The 23,993-nt window shown below is 40.9% G+C and overlaps 2 protein-coding genes across 7 annotated transcripts in view; one reads left to right on the top strand and one right to left on the bottom strand.

Moving 5' to 3' along the window:
* Nucleotides 1–952: 952 nt before the first annotated feature.
* mepcea (methylphosphate capping enzyme a) lies at nucleotides 953–6,169 on the bottom strand. Of its 3 annotated transcripts, XM_086058015.1 has the most exons (6): nucleotides 5,753–6,169; nucleotides 3,347–4,871; nucleotides 3,164–3,253; nucleotides 1,782–2,000; nucleotides 1,560–1,683; nucleotides 953–1,475 (listed from the first exon to the last, which is right to left on the bottom strand). In XM_086058015.1, exons 2-6 carry the CDS (start codon nucleotides 4,808–4,810, stop codon nucleotides 1,441–1,443), a joined length of 1,932 nt encoding a protein of 643 aa, XP_085914141.1. In that variant the 5' UTR covers nucleotides 4,811–4,871; nucleotides 5,753–6,169; the 3' UTR covers nucleotides 953–1,440. The 3 variants fall into 3 exon arrangements, with proteins under 3 accessions (XP_085914141.1, XP_085914139.1, XP_085914140.1); XM_086058013.1 differs by having other exon boundaries at nucleotides 3,164–4,871; nucleotides 5,753–6,168; XM_086058014.1 differs by lacking the exon at nucleotides 5,753–6,169 and adding an exon at nucleotides 5,439–5,735 and having other exon boundaries at nucleotides 3,164–4,871.
* Nucleotides 5,833–23,993, top strand: part of LOC147161047 (serine/threonine-protein kinase PAK 3) — a 30,430-nt gene continuing 12,269 nt past the window's right edge. For 2 of the 4 annotated variants that reach the window (XM_086058021.1, XM_086058018.1), the window contains exons 1-6: nucleotides 5,835–5,992; nucleotides 11,398–11,550; nucleotides 12,544–12,763; nucleotides 22,104–22,297; nucleotides 22,400–22,500; nucleotides 23,728–23,881. In XM_086058021.1, the coding sequence (XP_085914147.1) occupies nucleotides 22,126–22,297; nucleotides 22,400–22,500; nucleotides 23,728–23,881 (427 nt within the window). In that variant the 5' untranslated portion in view covers nucleotides 5,835–5,992; nucleotides 11,398–11,550; nucleotides 12,544–12,763; nucleotides 22,104–22,125. Of the gene's footprint in view, nucleotides 5,993–11,397; nucleotides 11,551–12,543; nucleotides 12,764–21,880; nucleotides 22,012–22,103; nucleotides 22,298–22,399; nucleotides 22,501–23,727; nucleotides 23,882–23,993 lie in introns of those variants that run through there. The other 2 variants (XM_086058019.1, XM_086058020.1) reach the window with 2 other exon arrangements.

Raw genomic sequence — 23,993 nt, 5'->3', positions numbered from 1 at the left:
CATCACTTCGTAGTGCATTTGCTTTGAAATTGTGCGTAATTAGCAGATGTTGGATTTAGAAGGACAGTGTGTAGAATTTAGCGCCGTCTAGTGGTGAACTAATAGAATGCAACAATATAAGTTCGAAACTACGGTGCCTCAGAGAGACCATACTTCGCAAGCGGGCCACCATTTTTTTACATTCGAGAAGTTCTTCTCCTACTGGTATCCACAGCAGAAAGATGGTGACAAAACGCGAGCCTCCTATAATGTGGAATATGCATTGTAAAGATCTTTGAGCACCATATTGTGTGTGTGTATATATATATATATATATATATATATAAATAAAAGATGTGAGATAGAACCTTTTTTCTCAAATTATTGATTTTTTCTTTTTTTTTAAATGAATGAAGATAAAAAATAAAAATAAACAATTCTACACACTTTCCTCTGACGTGTTCAAGATGCTGTAGCAACTCTGCCATGGGTCCTTTGCCGCTTCGATTCTACATTCATGAGCTCAACACGCATAAGAATATTAACAGACCGTTACAGTAGAGATATGGTGTCAATGGCGTGACAACCGATGGCAACATGCTGGGGGTGCATCTTACCACTTACCAGTAGCCAGCATTATGCCATCATGGCTTAAATGCGCCCCCTACCATTAGAATGGAGTATTACAACAGCCCAATGACATAATGTGCAAAATTGGTGCCTCCTCCAAAATTGAAAATATGACATAGTTTAAGCCACATGGAAAAAAAGAAGCCCTGTTGTCGAAAGACACATGTCAAATATACACTTGGGGTTGCCACGATTTTTGGCTGATGCGAGTTTACAATACAATACAGTCTTCATATCGTTGTCAACTCCTGGGCCTCATTTTGCAATGTGCGCTAAAAACGGAACATCAAGACTGTGATTTGGCAGCAATCAACTACATTTAAGGCTGATGGACTCAAAAGCAGAATTTCAACATAACCATTTTATTCAACGGAAACAACTGGAGAAATTTGTGTTTGGGCCACATCTCACGAGCGCGATCGGAGTAATGGCTTTGGAATGAGTCACTAGCTCAAGTTTGGCCACACGAGGCTCACAGAAGGCGAATCAAATTGAATTACACCCAGACCTGCTGCATGTGTCATTGTGGTGGCACACAACATTTAATTCATATCAGGGGGGGGGGAAGAAGAAGATATATATCCCAAGGTATCCAAACTGCCATGAATCACACAAATTATTTGCAAATAGTCAAGTCCAAGCAGAGTGCTTCTTCCTCTGTGACTGAAGAAGTGAAGCTTCACAAAAAAACAAAACAAAAAAAAAAAGTATCCTGCTTTTGGTCCCCTTCTTAAAGAATGTCCCTTGTCAAGAGTCCGAGCAGCCAACGGGAACAGTCCAACAGTTGGCTGTGTGATTGCTCACATTCACGTCCTCACAAGGCAGAAGCGGTCATTTGTGAAACAAGTAGATTGGCCTCTGAAAACCTAAAAGAGGAAGTTGATCATGACATCAAATCACAATGCAGAATGAAAAAAACAAAAACAAAAAAAAACAAAAACAATGAATACCTCTTGTTAAACTTTTAGGCGTCCCGAGGAACTCGCAACTGGTGAAGCCCACTTCATTGGTGAGGTAGGATGAAAACTGATCTGGCTTGAAGCGAATGCTGTGAAAATGTCTGTTGATGTTATCCTAGTGAGCAAGAAACCACCCAAAAAACAAACAAACAATCACTTCATTATTATTTAACAACACATAGGCTTCCAATAAAACGACTCTCCGCTTTTTACCGTCAGCTTCTTCCTCTTGATGTACGACTGCCAAGGCTGTGGCTCCAGGATGAAGACGCCCCCGGGATGAAGATGCTTGTAAACTCTCTTGAAGAGCCGCCTGAGGCCGCTGTCCCCCCAGTTCAGGTGAACCCATTTGGTGACGCTCAGGCACAGGATCACGTCGTACTCGGGCCGCTGAGTCACCAGCAGGTTGTCGTTCTGCAGCACGTAATTGGCCTGCAGAAAAACGGAAGCAAACTCATTCGACCACTTCAGAAAAAGACGGGAGTCTTGTCAAATGTTTGCTAAGCACCGACGACAATATTTTCAACAGATTTTCAAAGACATCCGAAATGCATCAACAACAATGTAGCTGTTCACTAAGGCCAAACAGTCGATACCTCTCGTAGCAGTGATTCTCAACCATGCGTCCAATTTCACCTCATCGGTCTGAAAATTATCTATTTAATAAAAAATAACATTTGTTCAAACATCTATGCCAGTGCCATATAGTGGCAGGCAGAACAATTAAATACTCTTACACTCAAATTTACATAATTAAACAGTCACTTTAAGTGACATTCTTGTTGCGAATTTGATGTTATTTTTTTCTAAGATGGCAGGAATGACATCATTTGTGTCAATTTATGTGCCGTTTTTGTTGTGAACTTCACTTTTTTTCCCCCCCTAAAATGGCAGGATTTACATAATTACCATTTTTTTGTGTGTGTGAATTTTATTGTTTTCTAAGATGGCAGGAGTTTCATAATTAACCAAGCGTCACTTTGTGGCATTTTTGTTGTGAATTTAATTTTTTTTTTTTTCTAATGAAATGTGCATCGCCTCAATAGAGGTTATAAAAATACTGCTTTAAAAGGGTTCACAGTTTGAGAAAAATGGACAGATTTCATACATTTTACTTGGCTATCGGATTCCTTTAAGTTCAGATGAACACAATAAGATTCAGAACGGATCCTTACTTCACTGCAGTTTGTGTATAAACATTGATAGCAGTGCGCTACTTTATCCATTATTGAATTGGACACAAAAAGAGGAACAGCAAACCAAAGAAAAGGATGAAAATGTCATCCAGCATTCTTGGCATGTGGCCATTTATGAGAAGACGACAAGTGTCATTTGAGGAAAAAGCCCATTTTGTGTTCTCGTTCCTTTACATTGCATATAGGTGATGATTTTCGCTCGACCAATCAATGGACTGCAGAAGGCAGCCTAACGCAAGGGTGACACACTTGACACACGAAAACTAACCAAGTCAATTGCTAGGTGGAAATGGAGCTCGTCACGTCATGTCTAATAATAGAAGCCTTCATAAACGATGCTGAATACTTTTGTTGTTGTTATTCTGAACTAATGAGCTCAGTTCCAAGATGCCACCTTACCTTAATAAATGACACGTTGGCGGGGAACTCCCCTGGTTTTGCGGTGGATGATTCAGTAAGAGGAGGTGCAGCGATGGGCCCCCGGGAGATCTGCAGGGAGAGAGGGAAAGCGCAGCTCCTGGCCTGATCACTACCTACGTGCTCTTTTCCCCCCGTTTTGCCGTCTTGTTCGCGAGTCTCGACCTGTTCCGTGCCACGAGAGCCCCCGTCGTCCGCAGCATCCTCCTCTTTCAGCGAGCTGCCGTTTTCCCTGCTCTCCGCGCGGGTCGCCCGCCTGGCCTCTTGCGCCTGCATCTCCGACAGGTAGTGCCTGATGTTCTTGCGGGCGGCGTGCACCAGCCCGTTGTCAATGTCCAAGCCCAGTATGTGGGCGGGCCGCAACATTTTTGCAATGTAGAGCGTCAGGTGGCCCGAGTTGCAGCCCAAATCGAGCACACGTTTCCCTTCAAACCACTCTGGACGAAAGACGTGTATCCGAGGGTCCTCGCTTGCACTCGGGTTGCGGTAACCGTAATATTTGTTGTAGTTCCCATACTGGAACTTCTTCTTCTGCTGCTGGTGGTGCCCCCCCGGTGCAGATTTGGATCTCCCTCGAGGCGTGTGGAAGGAATCTTTGGACCCCCCAGTTTTATGATTTTGCTCACCAGATGCAGATTTTCCAACGGGGGTAGAGTGAGTCACAGGGGGGTCCATTTTGCCAGAGTTGCGCCTCCGCTTGCGTCTGCTTATGTGCTGGTTAGCCCCCACCGGAACAGAAGACGTGGAATCATCCGCAGACATGGACGTCGCTTCCTCCTTGAAGTTGGATGAGTCGTCTGCAGAGTGGTCACGAGAATCTCCCTCGCCGCCGGAGACGCTGTCCGACGCTTTTGAGGCTTGTGGATTAGACCGTGACACCGTACCAGGAAATGACACAGAGTCTCCAGTTTTAACCTCATTTTTGCTCGAGTCTGAAAGGTGTAACTGGGTTGAAAAGCTGCCACCGTGATGTCTGTTGCGATGTCTCCTTCTGCCGCCGCTCTTTAAGGGGGACACCAAAAAACTGCTATCTCCCATGCAGCTGTTCAGATTGAGCGGATCTGTGATGTCCCTGGGGATGAGGATCTCCACAGGGTCTCGACTCTTTGCCGGCAACGGGGACGATTTAGGGGTCTCTGCGTTCAGCGCCCTGTTGACCTCCTCATCCTGCAGGCTGTTGAGATTCAGTGGGTCAAAAATGTTCCCACCTAAGAGGAAGTTTGTGGGCAGGACGGAGTCACTTTCTGAGTTTACCCGCCGTCTCCTTTTACCAGAGCTTGGATGCTTGAAACTAAAGCTTGATGTGTTGCGGCGTTTTGCCACTCTCATTTGTTGATGCTGTTTGGCGTGATGGAAGCTATTCCTGCGATTGATGCTAGCCTCGTTCCCTTTGAACCTTGGTCCAGCACCGTGGGAGTGGCTCAGAGTGTCCACTGCGCTGGTGTGTTTAGGGGAGGCGGCGGTGCCGGGGACAGGGCAGGAAGCCGCCAAGTCCGAGGCTGCCTTAGCTGAACTGTCCGGTAAAATTGATGTGCCACTGCAACTTCCGGAACATTCTGAAAGCTGCAGAGATGAAGCTGAGCTAGTCTGTGGGCTCGCAGTTTTTATGGTGTCTTCGTCAACAGACATTGCGGTTGATTTTTTGAGCCAATTCGGACATGGAACTTATGTTAGATCTGCAATATTGGATCTGAAATTGGAGAAGATATCAGATGGAAAACGTTAGAAAAAGCAACATAATTTTAAATTGAACGCTGGCAACAATAATGACACTATAAGCAGCAACGTAATAAGTGGCTGCCATTTTTGTGAATTTTTCCAAAAAGCTTATTGGTAGATACTTTGAACCAAAACTTGTCAGTTGACTAGAGAAAAGCTTCAATGAGTAGCAGACAAAACTAAATAATTAAGTTATACTGTTTTATTCTTAACTGAAAGGTGTTTTTTTAAACCAGATTTTATATAGACAGCACACAAAAACTACACTGTAATTTTTTTTTTCAAAATAGAAAAAAATTAAATTAGAAAATTCTCCAGAACCCAACATACGAATTTTCATAATTCACCTTGAAATGTGTCTCTTTATATAAAAAAATAAAAAAATAAAAAAAAAATCTTGTCACGTTGCTAACAGCAAAAATATTAAGTACACTACTTCCACAACCAATACACATAAGAACATGTAAATATATATATACACTTTTCAAGTAACTCTCTCTTACAAAATCTATTAGGCTAACTTATCTTTCACACTTACTTGAATTTAACCACTATCCGATTAGAAAGGTGGCAATGAAGACAAGGCAGGGGTTAATGATGTGAAAAAGTTCAAGCCACTATGTTGGACAGTTATCCTGTTAGCATGTTAGCACCTAGCATCCGGGCCAACGTCGAATAAACGTTCAGTTTAAAAGACATCCGATGACCACAAAAAGTCCCCACTTCGACTTGTCGTTGCCTGGAACGCCATAAAACCCCCGTGTGACTCGCATGGCGGTGATAATATTTCGGGAACGGTCACGTTTTCGAGCACAGTCCAGAGTGTGGACACCATCAAAATAATAGACTCACCTCGCAGTTCTCCCCGCCTCCGGTCGGACTGTCAATAGCTGAGCTAATGTTAGCTAGAAGCTAACTAGCATACAAGTGGAACCACATCGATGCTAACACGCGGCTAATAAAAATATTATTAGCAACAATAATATAAACAAATCACGCGTGTCTGCGCTAGTCTGGCCGCGTTGTGGGCTCCAGTACACATCACACGCTCCTATGCACGTCCTCGATCAACTCTCGATACTCGTCAGGCAGGTAGGTGAATAAATGATTGTGGCGTTAGAGTCGGCATGGCGGCGCATCCGGGCTAAGGGATGTAGCTTCAAGCTAACGGCGGAGGGCGGAGATGAGTTAGGCGAGAATTGATGGCGAGAGGCCGGCCTGATGTGGGACAACCAGCAGCCTCTTTGATCCACATCACGGTCACCACCAGGACAGTTTTGTCGGTACAACAGGCTGCATGGACGCACTTTGCACAACCTTGACGTGGTTATTACGTTTTCAATGTTGCTCCTTTTCTCTATGTCAAACTTTGTTTATTGTTTTTCTATATGCCTGCATTAATTGACACTGCCAGAGAGTAGAGGTGGCAAATTACAGTACTTTCATGTTGTATAAGTTCAGGTAATAATAATAATAATAATAATAATGATGATGATGACGATGACGACAATGATTATCATCACCATCATCACCATCATCATCATCATCATCATCATCATCATCAATCAATCAAAGGGACACAGCAAAGTAAGCATAAAAGTATACGTAAAAGAAATAAAAGAACACTGTCCAACTACAAACACAAAACTGTCATTAAACTCCCCATTCACCCTAATGGAGAGCAGTAAAACACTGTACAAAATGCAAGCATAAAAACAACAACAACAACAGCAATCTAGCACATCACAACACAATACAAATGTGCAAAGAAGAGAGTTACATGTCAGAGTATGAGTGACTGGTTTGAAAACAATTTAGCTTTTTTTTTTTAAACTATGCAACGAGATCAACAAAGGCAAGTAAATATGTACTCAATGCAGCTACCTGAAAAAAAATCTACTTCAATACAGTAATTAAGTATTTTTACTTTGTTATTTTCCACATCAGGGATGTCCAAACTCTTTCCACTTAGGACCACATAAGAGCGAGAGGTAAAGAAATGTGCTAAAGAAAGAAAGAAAGAAATCTCTATTTTGCAAGATAAGTCAACATATGCTAAGCAGTTTAACATGTTTCAAGGGAAAAAAACATTAAAAATCTCAGCTTTGTTGGTTACTTTTAAGCAAAAAGTTATCACTATTCCATAATAATTTTGTAAAGATAAAAAAAAAGCATAACATCTTGTGAGATTCAAATTAAATCATTTGAAGGTACATAGTGTAATATCTTGTGACCTTCAAAATTATGTGTATGTGAAAATATTTAGTTGAACTTTTATACAGTATATATTTAAATTTTGTGTAGTCTATGGGATGTTTTCTCAAATTAAACTTTTGTTATATATATATATTTTTTTTAATTGAATTTTTATTTTATTTTTTATTTAAAAAGTATGCTGTTTAGCAAATTGAACGTATTATCTGGCTGGGTTTAATTTTAGTCTTAGAATATGAGGTGGGCCAGTTATAAATAAATAAATATAGAAATAAATAAAAAGAGCAGTGGCCCTCAAATGGCCCCTGGGCTGGACTTTGGACACCCATGTACAACTACCGTGTACTGCATCATGCTGTTGTTATGTCGTTCTCATGTTGCTAAATTAGACAACCACAATATTAAACATGTCTCAATTGGATAAATTAAAACAATTCTTTTTTTTTTGGCCCGCAATGAAAACTAACGTGATGATTTTTCACAATTTTGAAGTCTCGTTTTATACACATGGCGATTTTTTTTTATCGCTCAAATTTGGTAGGGTTGTTAATAGCACAGCTCTATGTGGTGTTGGTGTTTCAAATTCAGAATATTTTCACTTTCCAGGGACTTTTAAGGCAAGTGTAAATGACTTCCATAAAGGGAGACTGCTTTTCTGCAATGGGCCACTAGGGGGAGACACCACGACAGTAAAATTAAACAATTTAAGACCACCTGCCGGTTCATACCATACCATACATCGCTTCCTTATCATAGCTTTAATGGTTTTGCTGTAAAATTAATGTCTTACGTCAGTTTCTCCAATTATTTGAGTTTTTTTTTTGTTTTACTTGAAGGAGATTTTTAGTTATGCAGTTAAAAAAAATATTTACCAATAAAAGTACTGTATAGGGAAGATCAGAAGCTGTAGATTAAAAAAAAAATAATCAGCCGTTGGGTTGACATTCTTTGCCCTTGATCTGACAGCTTGTTCTTAATTGGGTTCCAAATCAGTACCGCCATCGGGTAAATGCGCCCCCTCACTAATCTCCATAAAGGAGGGGAAATAGAGGAGAGGGGTACCTGTCCTCCCGCTTATGTCAATCTCTTTTCTCATGGAAATAGGGGCGCGGCCCTCGATTCCGGGCACCATCTGCCCTTCCTCAGGGTTTGGGCCCCAAGCACTCCAGACATGCTCTATTGTTGGTGTGTGTCCAAGCAGAAAGTGGTGAGCACACGCGGCCCTTGTGTCCCAAAAAAAAAAAAAAAAGCGCTTTGCATCAAGAGCCACGGGCCTGCTGTTCATTAGCCTACATGTGACAGAAGAGGGGTGGGAGGCTTCAAGCGTGGCCTGTGTGCCATAACATCGGGGAGCGTTTTGTCTTTGAGGCTTGGGCAGGCTTTACACGTGATGTCATTCAAAGTAACCGTTGACTTGACAGGTCAAATGACCTTTTGTGATCACGTGGGATGCTGATGACATTTTGATTTCAAGCTAGTATGAATGGATAAAAATGCATTTATTTTAGCGGAGTATTGCCAAAGTTGGATGTCAGATGAGACACAAAGGAGGTGGGACCGATCCTTGAGTGACTCTTTGCAGTGCTGCACTTGTGCAGGACAAGATGTGCCAGATCAAAAATTCATCTGCAGTCTTGGAGAGAGAAATGGCATAATGCAGAGATAACCTTTTTTGCATAATTATTCTGCGTTGAAAACGAAAAAAAAGACAAGGCATTGATTTCTGTTTTGATTTTTTTGTTAAACTGGATTACAAATTCATGTAATGTGCAAAGCTGGTTATGGTGTTTGGATAGTTAACAGGAAAAAAACGTTTACGTCCTCAGTCGCTGGGCGAGTCATTCAGTGAAGCAATTTAAAAATATAAAATAATGAGAACAGCATTTAAAAACGAACAAATATGATACAAGAATAATGCTTTTCAGCAGTGGTGTCCAAAATATGGCCCGGGGGCCATTTGTGGCTCACCATTCGCTCTTTGAGAGGCCCGTAGCATATACTAAAAATGAAATCGCCTCTTACTAAAATTGTCTTATATACTTTAGAAAATTCACAATATGGAAATAATATATAAAATAAAATCTTGCAACAGATTGGTCCTTCTTTTGGTTCTAATGTAGAGATGAGATGTGGCTGCTGTTCATTGCCGGGGCTGATATTTTCTGGTGGGTGACAAAGCCTCAACCACCCCAAAATATTGTAAAATCCTAAACTATATGCCTTACCGAAAGTTGTTCAGGTAGGATTTTTTTTTTTTATATAATATTGAGCAATATGCAATTGCTTGATTGACAATTTTTGGTGTGCTTAACAATTTAAACTAGTAAAATAATTTCAAAGTGTATAAGTACAGCTCACATCTTAATCATCATATGAGAAAATTTGCCTCAAACAAAACTCATTTGGGTTCTTAATATTTTGGAGCGAGCCTTACATTTCTTATCATATATTGTAATTTCGCCAAAGTGTCTGTTTCGAATGAGCTGCTTAGGCCAGTGTGACATTTAGAAAATGAGGGAAAAAAATAGAGTCTACCTCTAAATGTACTACACTTTAGGAAGCATCAATAATCAAAAGTACTTTGATGTTCTATGCATGCTCGTTTTTTTTGGACTGGTCAATGAATCATATAAAGTGACCTCAGTTTACTGGACCCGCCTGCCCTCCTCATTTTCCAATCTCCACGCTGCCGGCTGCATTGAGATTAGTTATTGAACTGGTCAAGCAAAGGGAAACAAGGCCGCTTCAGAGACACGCCGCACAATAAGCCAGCTGTCAGAGGGGGGAGGGGCTTGCCCAAACCGCGGTTGTCATGGCTTAGGGTGTTGCGTCGCCGTCACAGAGGTGCCACTTCCACGTGCGCCGATTAATATTGACACAACGCTTGATCGGGCCGTTCAAACATTAAAATGACAGCAACACAGTTGAGGCAAATATAACAATAAAAGTCTCTATTTTTCATTGAAGATGACCACTTCTGGCCAGTGATCTTACATCCTTTTTGATGATGCTGATGATGCTCTAAGCCTCTTCCCGATCCACAGAGGCTCCACATTTGCCTCCCTGTTACTTTTTTTTATATTCAAAAGGTCATCTCGAGCCTCACCTGAATTAGAGCTGATGTCCTTTGAGGTATAAAAAAAAGGAATTACGTTCGCAAGACTCTGATCTTTGCCGACATTTAGCGATTTTTATTATAACGGACAAATGCCATTCATTCATTTAGCCGCTGTGACGTCCACATGCATCAGATATGCTCCGTGTGAGCTCCCACTGAGCCTTATTATCCTCTTTGATGCAGCAGTTTGAAACGTGCCATAAAACCTAAATATTAAAAATTGAGCAAGGCCGTCCAAAGAATTAAGCAGTACATTTCAAATCAAGCTGTAATCTGTCGTTACTGTGCTCATCTGTCCACGCTTAACTCGCTGCACAATTTATTCCAATCAGGAAAATAAATCAATCAATATTTACCCGCAATCAACTGGATAGAGGTCCTCTAACCTCAATTAAATAATTTTTTGGGGGTGGGCGTGCTGGGTGGTAATCTGTCGTGTCAACACACACACACACACACACACACACAGCAGACTAAAAGTAGTCGTTGTGCTTGTGGATGCAGCTGTAGCATGGATGAGCGTGACCTATTATGTTCTGCATGCCAAGTTTACCAGTGAAAGGCTTAAAGAGGTTAATCTGATGTAGTAAAATGAAGCGTATTTAATAGACTGTGCATAGCACACATCAGCATCAACATTGCTGTGGATACATTTGGTTTGAAAAAATAACGCAAAATATTTTGTCATTCTAGTCAAAAGTAATTACTTTAGATTTAAAAAAATATATACTTGGTCTTGTGTAGTGTCGTGGCTATTTTATGCAAGTTTTTAAGTGATTGAGTCAAGTTTCTCATTTATAATAGCGTGTTATGTTGCGTTGTCCCAGATTTGTAAATTATTTTTAAATTGTGTCTCACTCTCGTGCCTACTTTAGAATGTTGGATTTGTACTGCCAAACTAAAATTGCATTTGTCCGTGTTTTCAATGTCACGGCTTAATCTCTTAGCGCTCCTGAGAGCCCCAAAAAAATGTAGATACTCAAAGGAAAGATGCGTGTTGGATTATACTTCATCTGCTATATATCTAAGACCTCTTAAGAGAAAATACACGGGCCTTCGCTGAGCTTTTAAGGATGAATACAAGTGTGTAACTGTGCAATATTGGCATTGAAAATTCCGAAATGTATTATACATTTTTTTATGTTGTTGTCTTTCAAATCACCAGCCTCTCCATTTGAGTCAATGCTGTCGACTGTCGACGTTACAGGCGTTGTCGGGACAACCAGCCAGGATCCACAGGGCCTTGGTTCGGCTTCCACCTTGAGCAACATGCTAGCCATGAGACTGAGCAGATGCTGTGCTCTTCAGCCAATCACAGGTGAGCTCGAGCAAAACGATGACATCATAGGCAAATTAAGACAAATGTAAGGCAGGCTTTTGGTTGCCATGCCTGCCTTCCCTCCGAATCCCTAACTGCCGTTATGGGGTGGCACGATGACTCTCAGGTATTTATTTGGCATTTTGTATAAATCTGAAAATGACAAATATTGGGGTACTTTTATTTTTAAATATTTAATTGGTGTACCAGAATGCTATTTAAATCTGACCACAAAGCTTTATCATGACACACGACAAATTTCTCACATAATTTGCATTATTCATTCATTCATTCATTCATGTAGTTATTTATTAACCCAGATAAAGTCATCTTTTTCATCCCCAAATTTACCATTGAAAAAAACAAACTGAATGTTCTGGCTCATATTCTGTGGGGGTTAGTAATAAGGACACACGTTTTGTTCTTTTTATTGCATCATGAATGAATGACATCGGACAGCATCTGCATATAAATGCTTCAGAAACGTCAACAAAATTTACTGCATATATAATATTTGATATTGCAGTATTCGGTGTGCTCTTTGTATTTTATTATTGTTACTATTCTTATTTTCTGTTTTATTGTGGAATTTCCCGTTGAGGAATTATGAGTAGCTACAATAAATAAATTAAACTTTTAAATGACACTAAAATCTTTATACCACAGACAATTAATTATTGACATTACACGTTTATTGTATTATTATTATTATTCTTATTATTATTTTTATTATTATTATTATTATTATTATTATTATTATTATTATTATTATTATTATTTTTATTATTATTATTATTATATGAATAAAGTATGCATAAAAGGAAGGAAAAAATATAGCAGAAATTAGTAATTCGGTCCCGCCCTGCCGACTGTCTCACTCAGCAGGTTTGGTCTGTCAAACAGAAAACCAACAGTGTCTTACTCTCTGCTGGCTCCTCCCACAGACCAGCTTCTCTCATTAATATTCATCTTCCCGGCCAATGGGCGAAATAGGGCGGATGACGTCACGAGCTAGGGAACAGCGAGCAGCCAGTGAAGCATCCAGCCAGCCTGCCGAACAAGCCTGCTTTTAGGGTCAGGAACTGGTCTGACAAGAGAATGGCAATCCTGCCGTAAACTGTCACCAGGACCAGGACGGAAGACGACGGTTCCCACCACAGGTGATGGCACACAGGCGAAACACGGACCGAGAGAATGTGAAGACATATTTCAGGTAATTCCCCTCTGTGTGTATGCAACATGGGGATGTTAGAGAGGGGGGAGACAGAGGAGGTGAGGAGGAGGAGGAGGGGGAGGACGGGCGGGCGGGGGGAGGCAGTGAATGTATTTCGGGGTGCTTTGTAGCCCTTTTTTAGGCGTCTTCCACCCCGCAATGGGCCCGGCTAAGCGGGCAGCTGTTTGATCTGCAGTCTCTTCGAGTGGGGACAGGGTGACTGCATTCATTCAAATGAGCTCGGCATGTTCTTTTTTTATTTTTATTTTATTTTATACCATCCTATATGTGCGCCCCCACCTCCACTCCTCTGCATCTCATCAACTCCGCACCCCCTCGCAAATTAGTGATGGGGAGGTGTTTCTAATCAATAGTGGCATTTGTGTAGGCCCGCGGCAGCTGCAGTTGCAACGCCGAGACCCCAAAATGTAAAGCAGCCTTTCTATTTTGGGTTTAGTCCTAAATCTGAGGGATGGATGGGAGCTACGGTATGCGTTTGCGGATGCTTGATATGGCCACGGATGCTCTTTTGTTACCTCTGCGGTGCATCCTTTTGACGCCTCCCTACAAAGGATGATGCAAAGGGAAAAATGTATTTTTTTTTTTTTGGGGGGTCAGTAAGCAAACACATAAAGCTGGGACGTGCCGCGGTCTCCTGGCTTTGACGCGGACGTGTGCGGCAGTTTCATGGCGGCTCCACTGACAAGCAGATATACAACATCTGGTCACCTGACTTCTTCGGGGATGGGAGTGGGGGCGGGGGGGGGGCCGGTCCTGTGAGAGCCAAGCCGCTATTTCTCAAGATTCTTCCGCTGCCCCGTCCGTCGGTAGAGAACGATGGGATGGATGGGATCCAGATGAATGCGCGTTTCCACCGTCTCCTCCTGCTCGTTTTAGTCACGGCGCGCGAGCTAGCTAAGGGAGACATCCATCTCCAGGGGGGGGGGGGGACATCCGTCCCGGAGATTTGTGAGGCGCAAGGCCTGCTGGGTAACCTGTTGTCTCGCTGTCAGGCGGAAGGGAGATTTTTAGGGAGTCAACCCAGTGATGGAGGGGAGGGTGAGATGATAGCAAGGAGAATTGGGGGATGGGTTACAGAAGGTGTTACTCCCTGCTAGCACTGGTCTGCTGTATACTGATATTCAAAAGGCTCTTCTATTTCCACGTCTAAAAACGCGATAACACACATTATTTCCTTGCCCTCTATATTTAAGAGGACATAATCAGTTGTCATATTGCATTGCCCCAGTTGGAGACGAGGCCTACACCTTCTTCTGTGCTCTGTCTGCCCACCACTGTGTGTTTTCGGTCCGTCTCCGTTGTCTCTGAAGCTTACATGCAACTCATGAAAATTTCATAGCTGAAACAAACAAACAAGTAGGTAAAAGGTAACATGGCCGATTCCCACGACGCTCACGCGTTTGTATTCAGCGTGACTGGAAAGATCAGTAAAACTGCACCGGCCACTGCAATGTTTGTATAGTAAACAAATAAAATGTGTGGCCGCGAAGATGGAAGGAACCCGGTTGTGAGGTTTATGCGGGTCGTTTCATTCATTATCGGCGAACAGTTTCTACTAAACTTCCAGTTTCAAGTTGAGTGAGTCAAATATGAATCTTAATGACAAAATGCAGGCAGTGGGAATGCTGATCCGAATTACAATTTGGTTGACCTTGGCAGAGGTTTTCTTCTTGCTCTCACTGATATCATGGAGAAGTCAACCCATTTGAATTTATTTGAAATAAATACAATCCAATGTATGATTTTTTGCACTGGCCTATTTTTCCTCCCGCGTTTTGCATTTCTGGGGCCTCCTTATGTTTTCCATTATGGCAGATGTAACCCAACACACGCAAGCCTCTCTTACCTCGCCTCGACTAACAAAAGCAGCAGAACATCGTCTTGGCCTGCGGCCCACTTAAAGTGGACTCTCTGAAATCTGATCCACGTACAAGGAAAAGGCCTCCATCTGTTGGAGCCGGGGCGAGACTCGCTGCTGGAAAGCATATTGTTCAGTAAAGTTACCGTTAAGGTCTCCCGTGTCCTTTTTTATTAATGCAGGAGCTATTTAGGGTGTGTGTTTGTTTTAGGGTCTAACTGACTCCAGCAGTGTATTGTGGTAGGTGTGTCAGAGCTGCAGTGTGTGTGTGTGTGTGTGTGTGTGTGTGTCATGGATTAGCATGTAGGATTGGAAGCCATCTGGCCATTTTGTTCGCGTTGGGGAGGGGGGAGTAAGTGCGAGAGGTGGATGGAGGGGGAGACACTCACACACTGACACATTGACACAGCTTCAGTCGTAATCTCCCTACTTGATGTGTGTTGCTTCTTACAATACAGTTGCTTGTCCGTGTGCATTAATGTGTGTGTTTGTTTGTTTGGCTGACACGCCGCGATAGTCCCTCCTTCCTTTTCGATGCATCCAACTCCAGCTGTAAATTGGGACTTTTAAGGAACGTCCAGAGGTTTTTTTTTTTTTTTTTAGCTTGGAAGGGTTCAACGTTCCAGAAAGTCAGAGATGCTACACACCCTTTACTGTAAGATGAGTCACAGGAGGAAAGATGGACAGAGAGACGTGCCGAATGGATGAAATGTTGCAGACTCGGAAGAGGTTTAAGAGATTAGCAAGTTTCACTGTGGGGCAGGCGTTCGCGAGATGGGTTGGCTGAACTTGAACGTCTCGCGTTGAAGAGGCCAGAAGAATTTAGAAGGAAGACTGCAAACTGCAGTATTTAACTGCTCCTAATTCCCGAAAAAGCTGTTTTGGCCAGCGTATGATTCGAGCTCTGCAAATGCAGGTGAAAGGGAAGATTGCACACTGTTGCTTCGCCCCCCCCCCCCCCCCCCAAAGAGGTCTGTTTATTTTCTCAGCTGTAGGGAGGTGCAACTATTGCGGAGGGTTTCTGTTCATTCGCTTGCTGACTCGAAAGCGAATATGAGGCTCACGAGAATGCGTATATCGGAGGGTAGCGGAATAATAACTTCAGCAAAAAATGTTTTGATTCAATTTAAAGATCATTATACAAACAGCGGGTGTAACATTAGGTGCAATTTCGCAATTGAATGAAATTCAATGTATGAGTTGCCTTTTACAACAACAACAATTTACAATTCATTTACAAAGTAACTAATTATTAATCATTGTGTTGAACTACTTAAAAAAAAAAAAAAGTGGTAATTTTGCTATGTAACCGAATAAAGTAACTAAATATTGTAAGAAATATAATTTTTTTTTTATATATTTTTATTTAAAAAAAAAAGAAGAAAAAAAAAAATATATATATAATTTTATAAATCCAGCTCTCGCCTTTATTGTCATTCAACTGCTGGTGTACTTTTACTTGAAATACTTTTCAATCATCTCTTCCCTGAATGTAAGTGGAAAACACACAACTTAACCCAAAACACCGCCTTAGGGATGTTACTAACACAAGGCAAATGTAGGTTACAAATAAATTTCCTATTCCAAAGTGTAAGCTCATTAGAATAAATGTGTTACATTCACGCTTCTGGCTTCCCCTGCACACAAACATGCACATGCAAGTTTATTTATTTGTCAGCATTTCATCATTGTCTGCTCTCGTTTTCCCGCTGCACTCTTTTTTTCTGTTTCTGCGACACAACATGCCAATGACGCAACCCACAACAACACACCTTGATTGCACATGGCTGTGTGTGTCATTTTATGCCACACGCCTTACCAGAATCGATTGGCTGTTCATAACACAGGCAAGAAAATGTTGTATTTGTTATGTTGTATCATTGTTATGACTGTTCATTAAAAGTGCGACCTGTTTGTAGAATTTTATTTACATTTTATTTACAGGCGCTTTTCTGGACACTCAAGGTCACCTTACAACAACAGTTAAAAACACACAAATGCAATGTTAAGAACAACTTAACCTCAAATAAAATAAAAGGACGCAGTTATGGTCAGAGTGAGTACGCTTGTCTAAACGTGTGCGTGGAGGGTTAAACATCTGGGCAGGAATCCGAGCTGGATAGAAGTGGTCAGTGTTGATATACAATCCCGAAATGCGATGTTTTGTATTTTGAATTATTTAGTGACAACATAAAAGATTTTAGTTTAAACAAAACATATGTAAGATTCTATCAAATTAAAACAAAGATATTACGTGTTACCAAATATTTGACTTCTAAGTGTGCTTGAAAATGCAAGTGGAAAAGTTTTTTTCCCTCTCGATCCGTAGCAGGTAGCTTCTTTCAAACTGCAAAAACGACAGGAAGTAAAAGCCTGTCAAAATAAAAGACTTACCATGGAAACATGCTTTCAATAACTTCTCTGTAAGGAGGAATTTTTGTGTCTTCAAAACTGACGACTTGTCACGTTAATGCGCCTAAAATGCTTTCAGGATCATACAAAATGTTGTGCACTTGACAGAAAGAGAATTTAATTTGCGCTAGGCTACACGAAAAGACACCCGACAAAGTGAGCTTGTTCACATTGAATTATTTTAATTACTTTGTTATCTCCTCTCCACGTGGCAGCTGCGACTATCCGTTTGATTTGTTTCTCACTTTTGAATTTCTCTTTGCGTTGATGACACGTCGTCATCGAAAAAGAGAAGAGGTGCATGAATCCATTCAAATGATCTTGTTCAAATGTCAGGTTTCACGTGTGTGTTTTTTGCGCGTGCGCGCGCTCCTTCCTGCAAGTGCGACTGCGATATAGCTAAATATTAAATGGCAGACATGTCTGGGCTCTTACAGCGCCCCAGCAGGGGGGCTTGGAGAAGGATGAGGGTTTGGTGGTGAATAAATTAGTCTGCAGGGTGGACTAACCAGTTTTCTCAGTTTGTTTAATAAAGGGAACGTTCTCCCTCGACCGTTTGAGCTGATCAACTGAATCCTTAAAAACTTCAGCCAGACAAAATGGACTTCCTTATCATTTTTGATCTATTTGATTGAAATGAAAGCTGAGCTTGAACACTAACTGCAAGTGACTTTTGAGCTTTTCAATAAAGTTCTTATTCAATAAAACTAGGTTTGAAAAAAATATATCAATGTCTTGTAATTTGGCCAGGAAAAGGCCACAATCAAATAAAACAAGATCAGGTTAATAATAGCCCCCTGCTAACTGATTAGCGATGTTTGTGCTCTGTGCTTGCTGCATGCAAACGAGCGGCTGAGGGATAATTTTGCTACAAGTTTGTCTTTACAAAAAAAAAAAAAAAAAAACATAATCTAGCTTCACTAAGTATGTGAAAAGAGAACTCGGCGGGTTGTCAAGGGGTCAGGCTGAGTGGACTTTTGAAGTAGAAGTGCAGGCGGTCATGAAATCCATTAGCTTCGCCTTTGATATTGTGTAATCATGCTCTAGTTGGCATATTACGAATGAATATGGGCCTTTTATGTCAACACAAGACGTCGACGACACTCGCTAAAAATAGACATTTACCATTTTTTTTCAATAAAAATAAGCACAATTGCAACAACAAATTCTCTCTGTCTTTTGTTCTATAAATTCATATTGTCATGGTAAAAAAAAGCTTTTTCAACCATGGCCCGCAAAGCACCGGGTTTACGCCAGAGCCCATCTCGTCAAGTAGCCATTACTGGGATGCCGTAGATTGAAGATTACAGGCTCTTCCTGTGTTAGCAGTTCAAATTCAGCATTAATGTGCGAGATAAATATTTCATGAGAAGGAAACGTGAAAGCATCCTCTGTAATATCTGTCTGAGCGTTGGAAGTGTCAGGTTTGTTTTTAAATACATTCCGATACAAACTTTTAGCAAAGGATGCCGGCGCAATGATTTGACATTGTTTGCATTTCATTGCTCATGTTGTTTTCTTTTCACTGCTTTCAAGAAGAATATCGAAATGTGTTGAGGCAGACTTTGAATCAATCAATAAAGTGGCGCGCTTATTTTAGGGACAAGTGCAGCTTGCCTGTTGGTTTGCGTTGTAAGTGGGTCAATTTTTTTTATGCAAGGGACAAATCAGGGATGTCTGGGAAATATCTGACGACCCAGCAAAGCTGCAGCAGCAAAAATTGTGATGGCTACATATGCTACAATTCTATTGTTATGATCCAGTGATTCCAATCCGGGTTTATGTTTTGTTTACGTGCTTTCTCTCTCTCTCTCTCTCTCTCTCTCTCTCTCTCTCTCTCTCTCTCTCTCTCTCTCTCTCTCTCTCTCTCTCTCTCTCTCTCTCTCGTTGTGATTTGCTCTGTACTAATATCTTAATACATGAATAAATTTAAAACATTTAAGGAGCAACAGTAACTGGCACGAGTTGATGTTTTGGGTATCCGTGGATTTTGAGCAGATTGCGTTACTTTTACTCAATTGAGATTTGGGGTGTGAGCGCTTAAATTTGGGCGGTCTCACGAGCGGAAGCTTGTTTACTATTTTTGGCAATGTGTACTGAAGTTGAAATAAATTGAATGTCGCATTCTAAAATGTTGCTGAATAGCACCGTGTGTAACAACGCAGGGGAACATTGCTTCTTATAAAACGTTGGTATAGTGAAACTAAACTAGTATTTTTTTTTTTTTTTTTTTTTTTTAGCACAGCTATACTAATAACCTGCTAACCCATTTCTTGATAGCTTTGACTCATCAGTATGGGTAGTTTTAACCCCTTGTTGGCTCAACTTTCTTGATCGAATCCTCAACCCATGCACTGGATATATATATATATATATATATATATATATATATATATATATATATATATTATTTTTTTTTTTTTACCCATAGTTGAGCTTTTTCACCCAATTTGGGCTACTGTTGAGTTGCAGTGAACATCATGACATACAATCATGATACTAGTGTGTCTCCACCCCCTTTCCCACGCGCATGCTTGCCACAGCGCTCAGGCTTGAAAGAGAATTGAAAGCGCATTTGTCTTTGAAGAATATAAAGAAATGTTTAGAAATGGCAAAACAGTTGTTGTTGTTGTTGTTTTTTTTGATGAAGGCTGTTTCTATTGGAACATTTTTCTCTACTCACCCAAGTTAGAGAGAGGGCTGACCCCGGCATTTCGTTGCCTTTTGTTTCATAGGTAGGTTCAAACTCAATGTATAGTTTGTGTCAGCTTCTTCAGAGTAAATTCTAATAAACACAATTACGTTCTGACTGCAGTCTTTTTGCGGAGCTGTTGACTATAGTGTCAAAAGAAGAATCCCATTTAATGTGTACTCATTCGTAACTGTTATTCATTGTGTTTTTACGTGTCACAAAGCAGGACTGTGAGGCGTCGTGATCGAGTATGAGAGAGTCGTGTGCCCGAGTTCATTATGTTGGTGTTGTTACTATTGATCGATTTCCCCTCTGTAATTGTTGACCAGATAGTGATCCCTCATTGATCGCATCTCAGTTGCACTTGTCATGTGTATGACCAGTCGTCGCAATGGTATCGGCAACCGTGGCAAGATACTGTCGACCTGTATCGATGGTGAGTCACATGCAATCCGGTTTTCAACCTCCCGTCGCTGCTTTAGACTGCAAACACGGTGATAGACCCAACCAGAAAAGATCTTTCTAAAAAGAGATTAATGAGCAACATTTCGTATATACAGTCGTTTGCCCTTCTCACCTTTGTGTGCAACAATGGAAATGAAATGTGAACTCTAAAGGCATTAGTTTAATAAATTAGTTTTTGCCCCAAATGTTTATTATTATTATTATTATTATTTTTTATTATTTTTTTTTTTGCAAACAGCCACATGTAAAATGAAAGATAGCAAAAGGTTGTATGTCCTTCCTTGAGAATCTTAATTCTGCAATCTGCATCTTTGCCAAGCTGTTTTGGACAAGCTGGTCTATGCTGTGCCTTAGTTTACAAATCAAGGTCCTTAAAGCCGGGTTGGTGTGGAAGGTTGTGGGATGTACTGGAACACATTGTGGGCTTAACATTTTCATAGGTCCAACAATAACATTTGTTTAAAAAAAAAATTCTCTAGTCCTATTTTGTGAGGGAAGTTGTCTAAATTGGCAAAGTTTCGTCTTCTCCTCGGCAGCTCTGATCAGATCAGCGAGCTGCTTCCTTCCCTCCATCTCGAGGGCTTCTTGCCAGGTCCTATGCCTGCGGTTTTGAGTTAAGATTTGACACCTTTTGGTGGTGAGAAAATGCCCCCCCCCCCCCTACAGCCTCTCTCGTCTCATTAGTGCCATCACAATCTGTTCGTCCTGTCCATCATTATCTCACAGCCAACCATAAAGCCGTGTGTTCGCTAAAAGTCCCTTTTCATCAGATGCCTGTTTTCCTCACTCCTGATGATTTTCTGTTTTCTTGAACACTCAAGCTGCAAACCTTGTAACATTTTCTCCTTCAGAACTTCAATAGCTAGTGAGTCTGCTCCACACCTTTTGACTGACCGCTGACCTTGTATAAAACCTTAATTTTGAACACGATGCATCTCTTTGCTTGTGTCTTTTTATTGTCAATGAATGTTACATAATGGTTAATAATATATTAAATAAAACCTGTTACATTTTCAAGGTCTTAATCAAGACAGATTTTCTCTATTTCATTATTTCCGATGGGGGGGAAAAACTAAATGGGAGTCAACCTTAAAGGTTCTGCAAAAAATCAAATTTTTTTAAATTGGGACAAGTTGCACTTCTTAGTATTAACAAAATGGAGGTCAGCCTTAGATGTTCCGCAAAAAATTGGGACAAATTGTACTTCTTCTGTGAGAAGTGATGTTTTGACATGAATACCAACAAAAATAAATATATATAAAATAAATATCAGGTTGTTTTATTTCTTTTGGGAAGATGCAAAGAGTTTTAGGTCACCATGAAGGCACATGTGTGATATGCGGGATTCGAAGTGCCGGGGTGGCTTTTGTTTGTTAATGTAGGTCTCCATGAAAGGGGGGGGGGGGGGGGGGGACTGGCCCGCTTTTCTGGCACAGTCGTGCTGCACATCACATGATGGGCTTGGCCTCGGGGCGAGGCAGTGAAGGAGTCTAATATGCTAGCGGGAAAACAAATACATGAGTATTGAAAATGTTTATATAGTACAGGTTGTCACATGTGCCATTTCAGTTCACTTTGTTGGTCCACCAAGCCAATTTGTGCTTCCTTCTTGTTTAGAATGCTCAAATAGGGCAAAGCTCAGACCACTTTGCACCACGGACCGTCCCGTGCATCTGTATGTAGTGTGATCTGTCTGATGTGACGGTCACATTGCTCCAATTCTACTGCCTCAGAAAGCAGCTGACCAGAAAAGGAACCGCGCACATCACTACCCTCACTGGACCTTTAGCACCATTTTGTGTATGTCACATCACAGCAAACAGGAAGTGCCGTTGATCAGTTTTCCACACACTCTCCCCTAAAATACAATATATATTTTTTCTCTTTCCCAGGACACTGTGAGTGCTACTAAAGATGTCTGATAGTGTCGATATTGAAGAGAAACCACCAGCCCCGCCCTTGAGAATGAACAGCAGTTCCAGAGACTCATCATCAGTGAATCCCGCCTCTAAACCGCTTCCAATGGCTCCCGAAGAAAAAATCAAGAAAGTCCGCCTGCGCTCCATCTTCCCCGGGGGAGATAAGAGTGAGTACTCGTCTCCGTCGACCCCCGTGTCGATTTCACGCTCAGCCCCCTTTCGATTCCATACGTATTTAGAAATCATTTTGTGGTCATGATTTTGTTTAGCAAACAAGAAGAAGGAGAAGGAACGTCCCGAGATATCGCTTCCTTCCGACTTTGAGCACACCATCCACGTCGGCTTTGATGCAGTAACAGGAGAATTCACAGTGAGTGTCGATTTCACCCGATAGAACTTGCAACCGATCGCCCATCTGGCAGCATTCATTAAGAAACATCACACTTTCGGAAGGAGGCTGCGATAGCTCCACTGATAAAATATTTCCATTTCTGGTGTGCTGTGGAGACCCTAATTTGAATATTTGATGTGGTATTTTTTTTTCTTTTCATTTTTTCATTTATATCCATTTGGAATTAGTTATGATGAGTAGACAAGTGACGTTTTGTGTGAATCCACTAATTGATGCCGTCACAATAAAAAAAATAATAATAATTGCATTTATTTATATAGTGTAGGTCTATATGAGAATACAGTATAGTAATAATAATAATAATAATACTTGATTCAAAACTAAATCAGTCTATGTCTATAAATGACCAAATCTGTCATTTCAAAACAACTTTTTATCTAGTTATGATCCAACATTAGCAGCATTTTAAATGTAACATTGAAAATCCTATTATACATGTTGCGATGCTTTTATTTCCTAATCAGAGATAGTTTTATCCACATCTGGAATGACTTCTCAACAGGTGAAAAGCATTGAAAGTTTTTCCCATAATTCACTGTTATACTCAAGCGCAAAAGAATTAGCAATAAATTCTCCCAGCTTTGGACTTGCATGATTGCTCATTAGCGTGAATTCCAAAAGTATAGTTGTGCGTTTTAAAAATAACAAGCGCTTGTTTGTTACTCAAGCCGTGACTCGGTGTGACACACCGAGGGCGCCGCACTGACTTAGTGTGGTTGATTTTGACTTTGATGGTGAAAGATTAAATGTCTTTTGCTCAAAGCTATCTTGGCCTTCACCAGAACTGGAAAATGTTGACACAAAACAAACCATGTCACATCTTTTAGTTCCATTCACTCACAGATGAAAAGCTTTGCCTGCAAGGAAAGTCGCTATGCTTATTATAAATATGAATCAGATTTTGTAATATTAGAAAAAGAAAGTCATTGCTATTAAATTCATGTCACAGGGGGCATATTGATGTCGTGGTTACCACATTAGCCTCATATTTTCTCATATTTGATACGGCATCAACATCATGTTGCTGTTTTTTTTTTTTAGCCATTTAGTCCGCTGGTCAACAACTGCCTTCTTTCTGCATGGCAACATTGTCAGTTGATGACATCAGAGGGTTTTCCCTGAACATATAATGTTATATAAAAGTGTGAACTTTTGAAGTTTGAACCCCCCTCCGCTCGGTTGCAGGGAATCCCAGAACAATGGGCGCGGCTCCTTCAGACCTCCAACATCACCAAGCTGGAGCAGAAGAAGAATCCACAAGCTGTATTGGATGTCCTCAAGTTCTATGACTCCAAAGAGACGGTCAACAACCAGAAGTACATGAGCTTCACCTCAGGAGGTATGGCGCTAAATGCTAATCATTTTGTTTTTTTTTGTTTTTAAAAAGGGATTCGGAATGCTTTTTAAACAGTATTTTAATTCGATAATTTCTTTCTTTTTTTTTTCTTTTT

Source organism: Leptonotus elevatus, chromosome 16 (assembly GCF_054856555.1).
Source record: "Leptonotus elevatus isolate MCC_2025b chromosome 16, RoL_Lele_1.0, whole genome shotgun sequence".
In the NCBI taxonomy this organism is placed as follows: Eukaryota; Metazoa; Chordata; class Actinopteri; order Syngnathiformes; family Syngnathidae; genus Leptonotus; species Leptonotus elevatus.
This window is presented reverse-complemented; position numbering and strand designations above follow the sequence as displayed.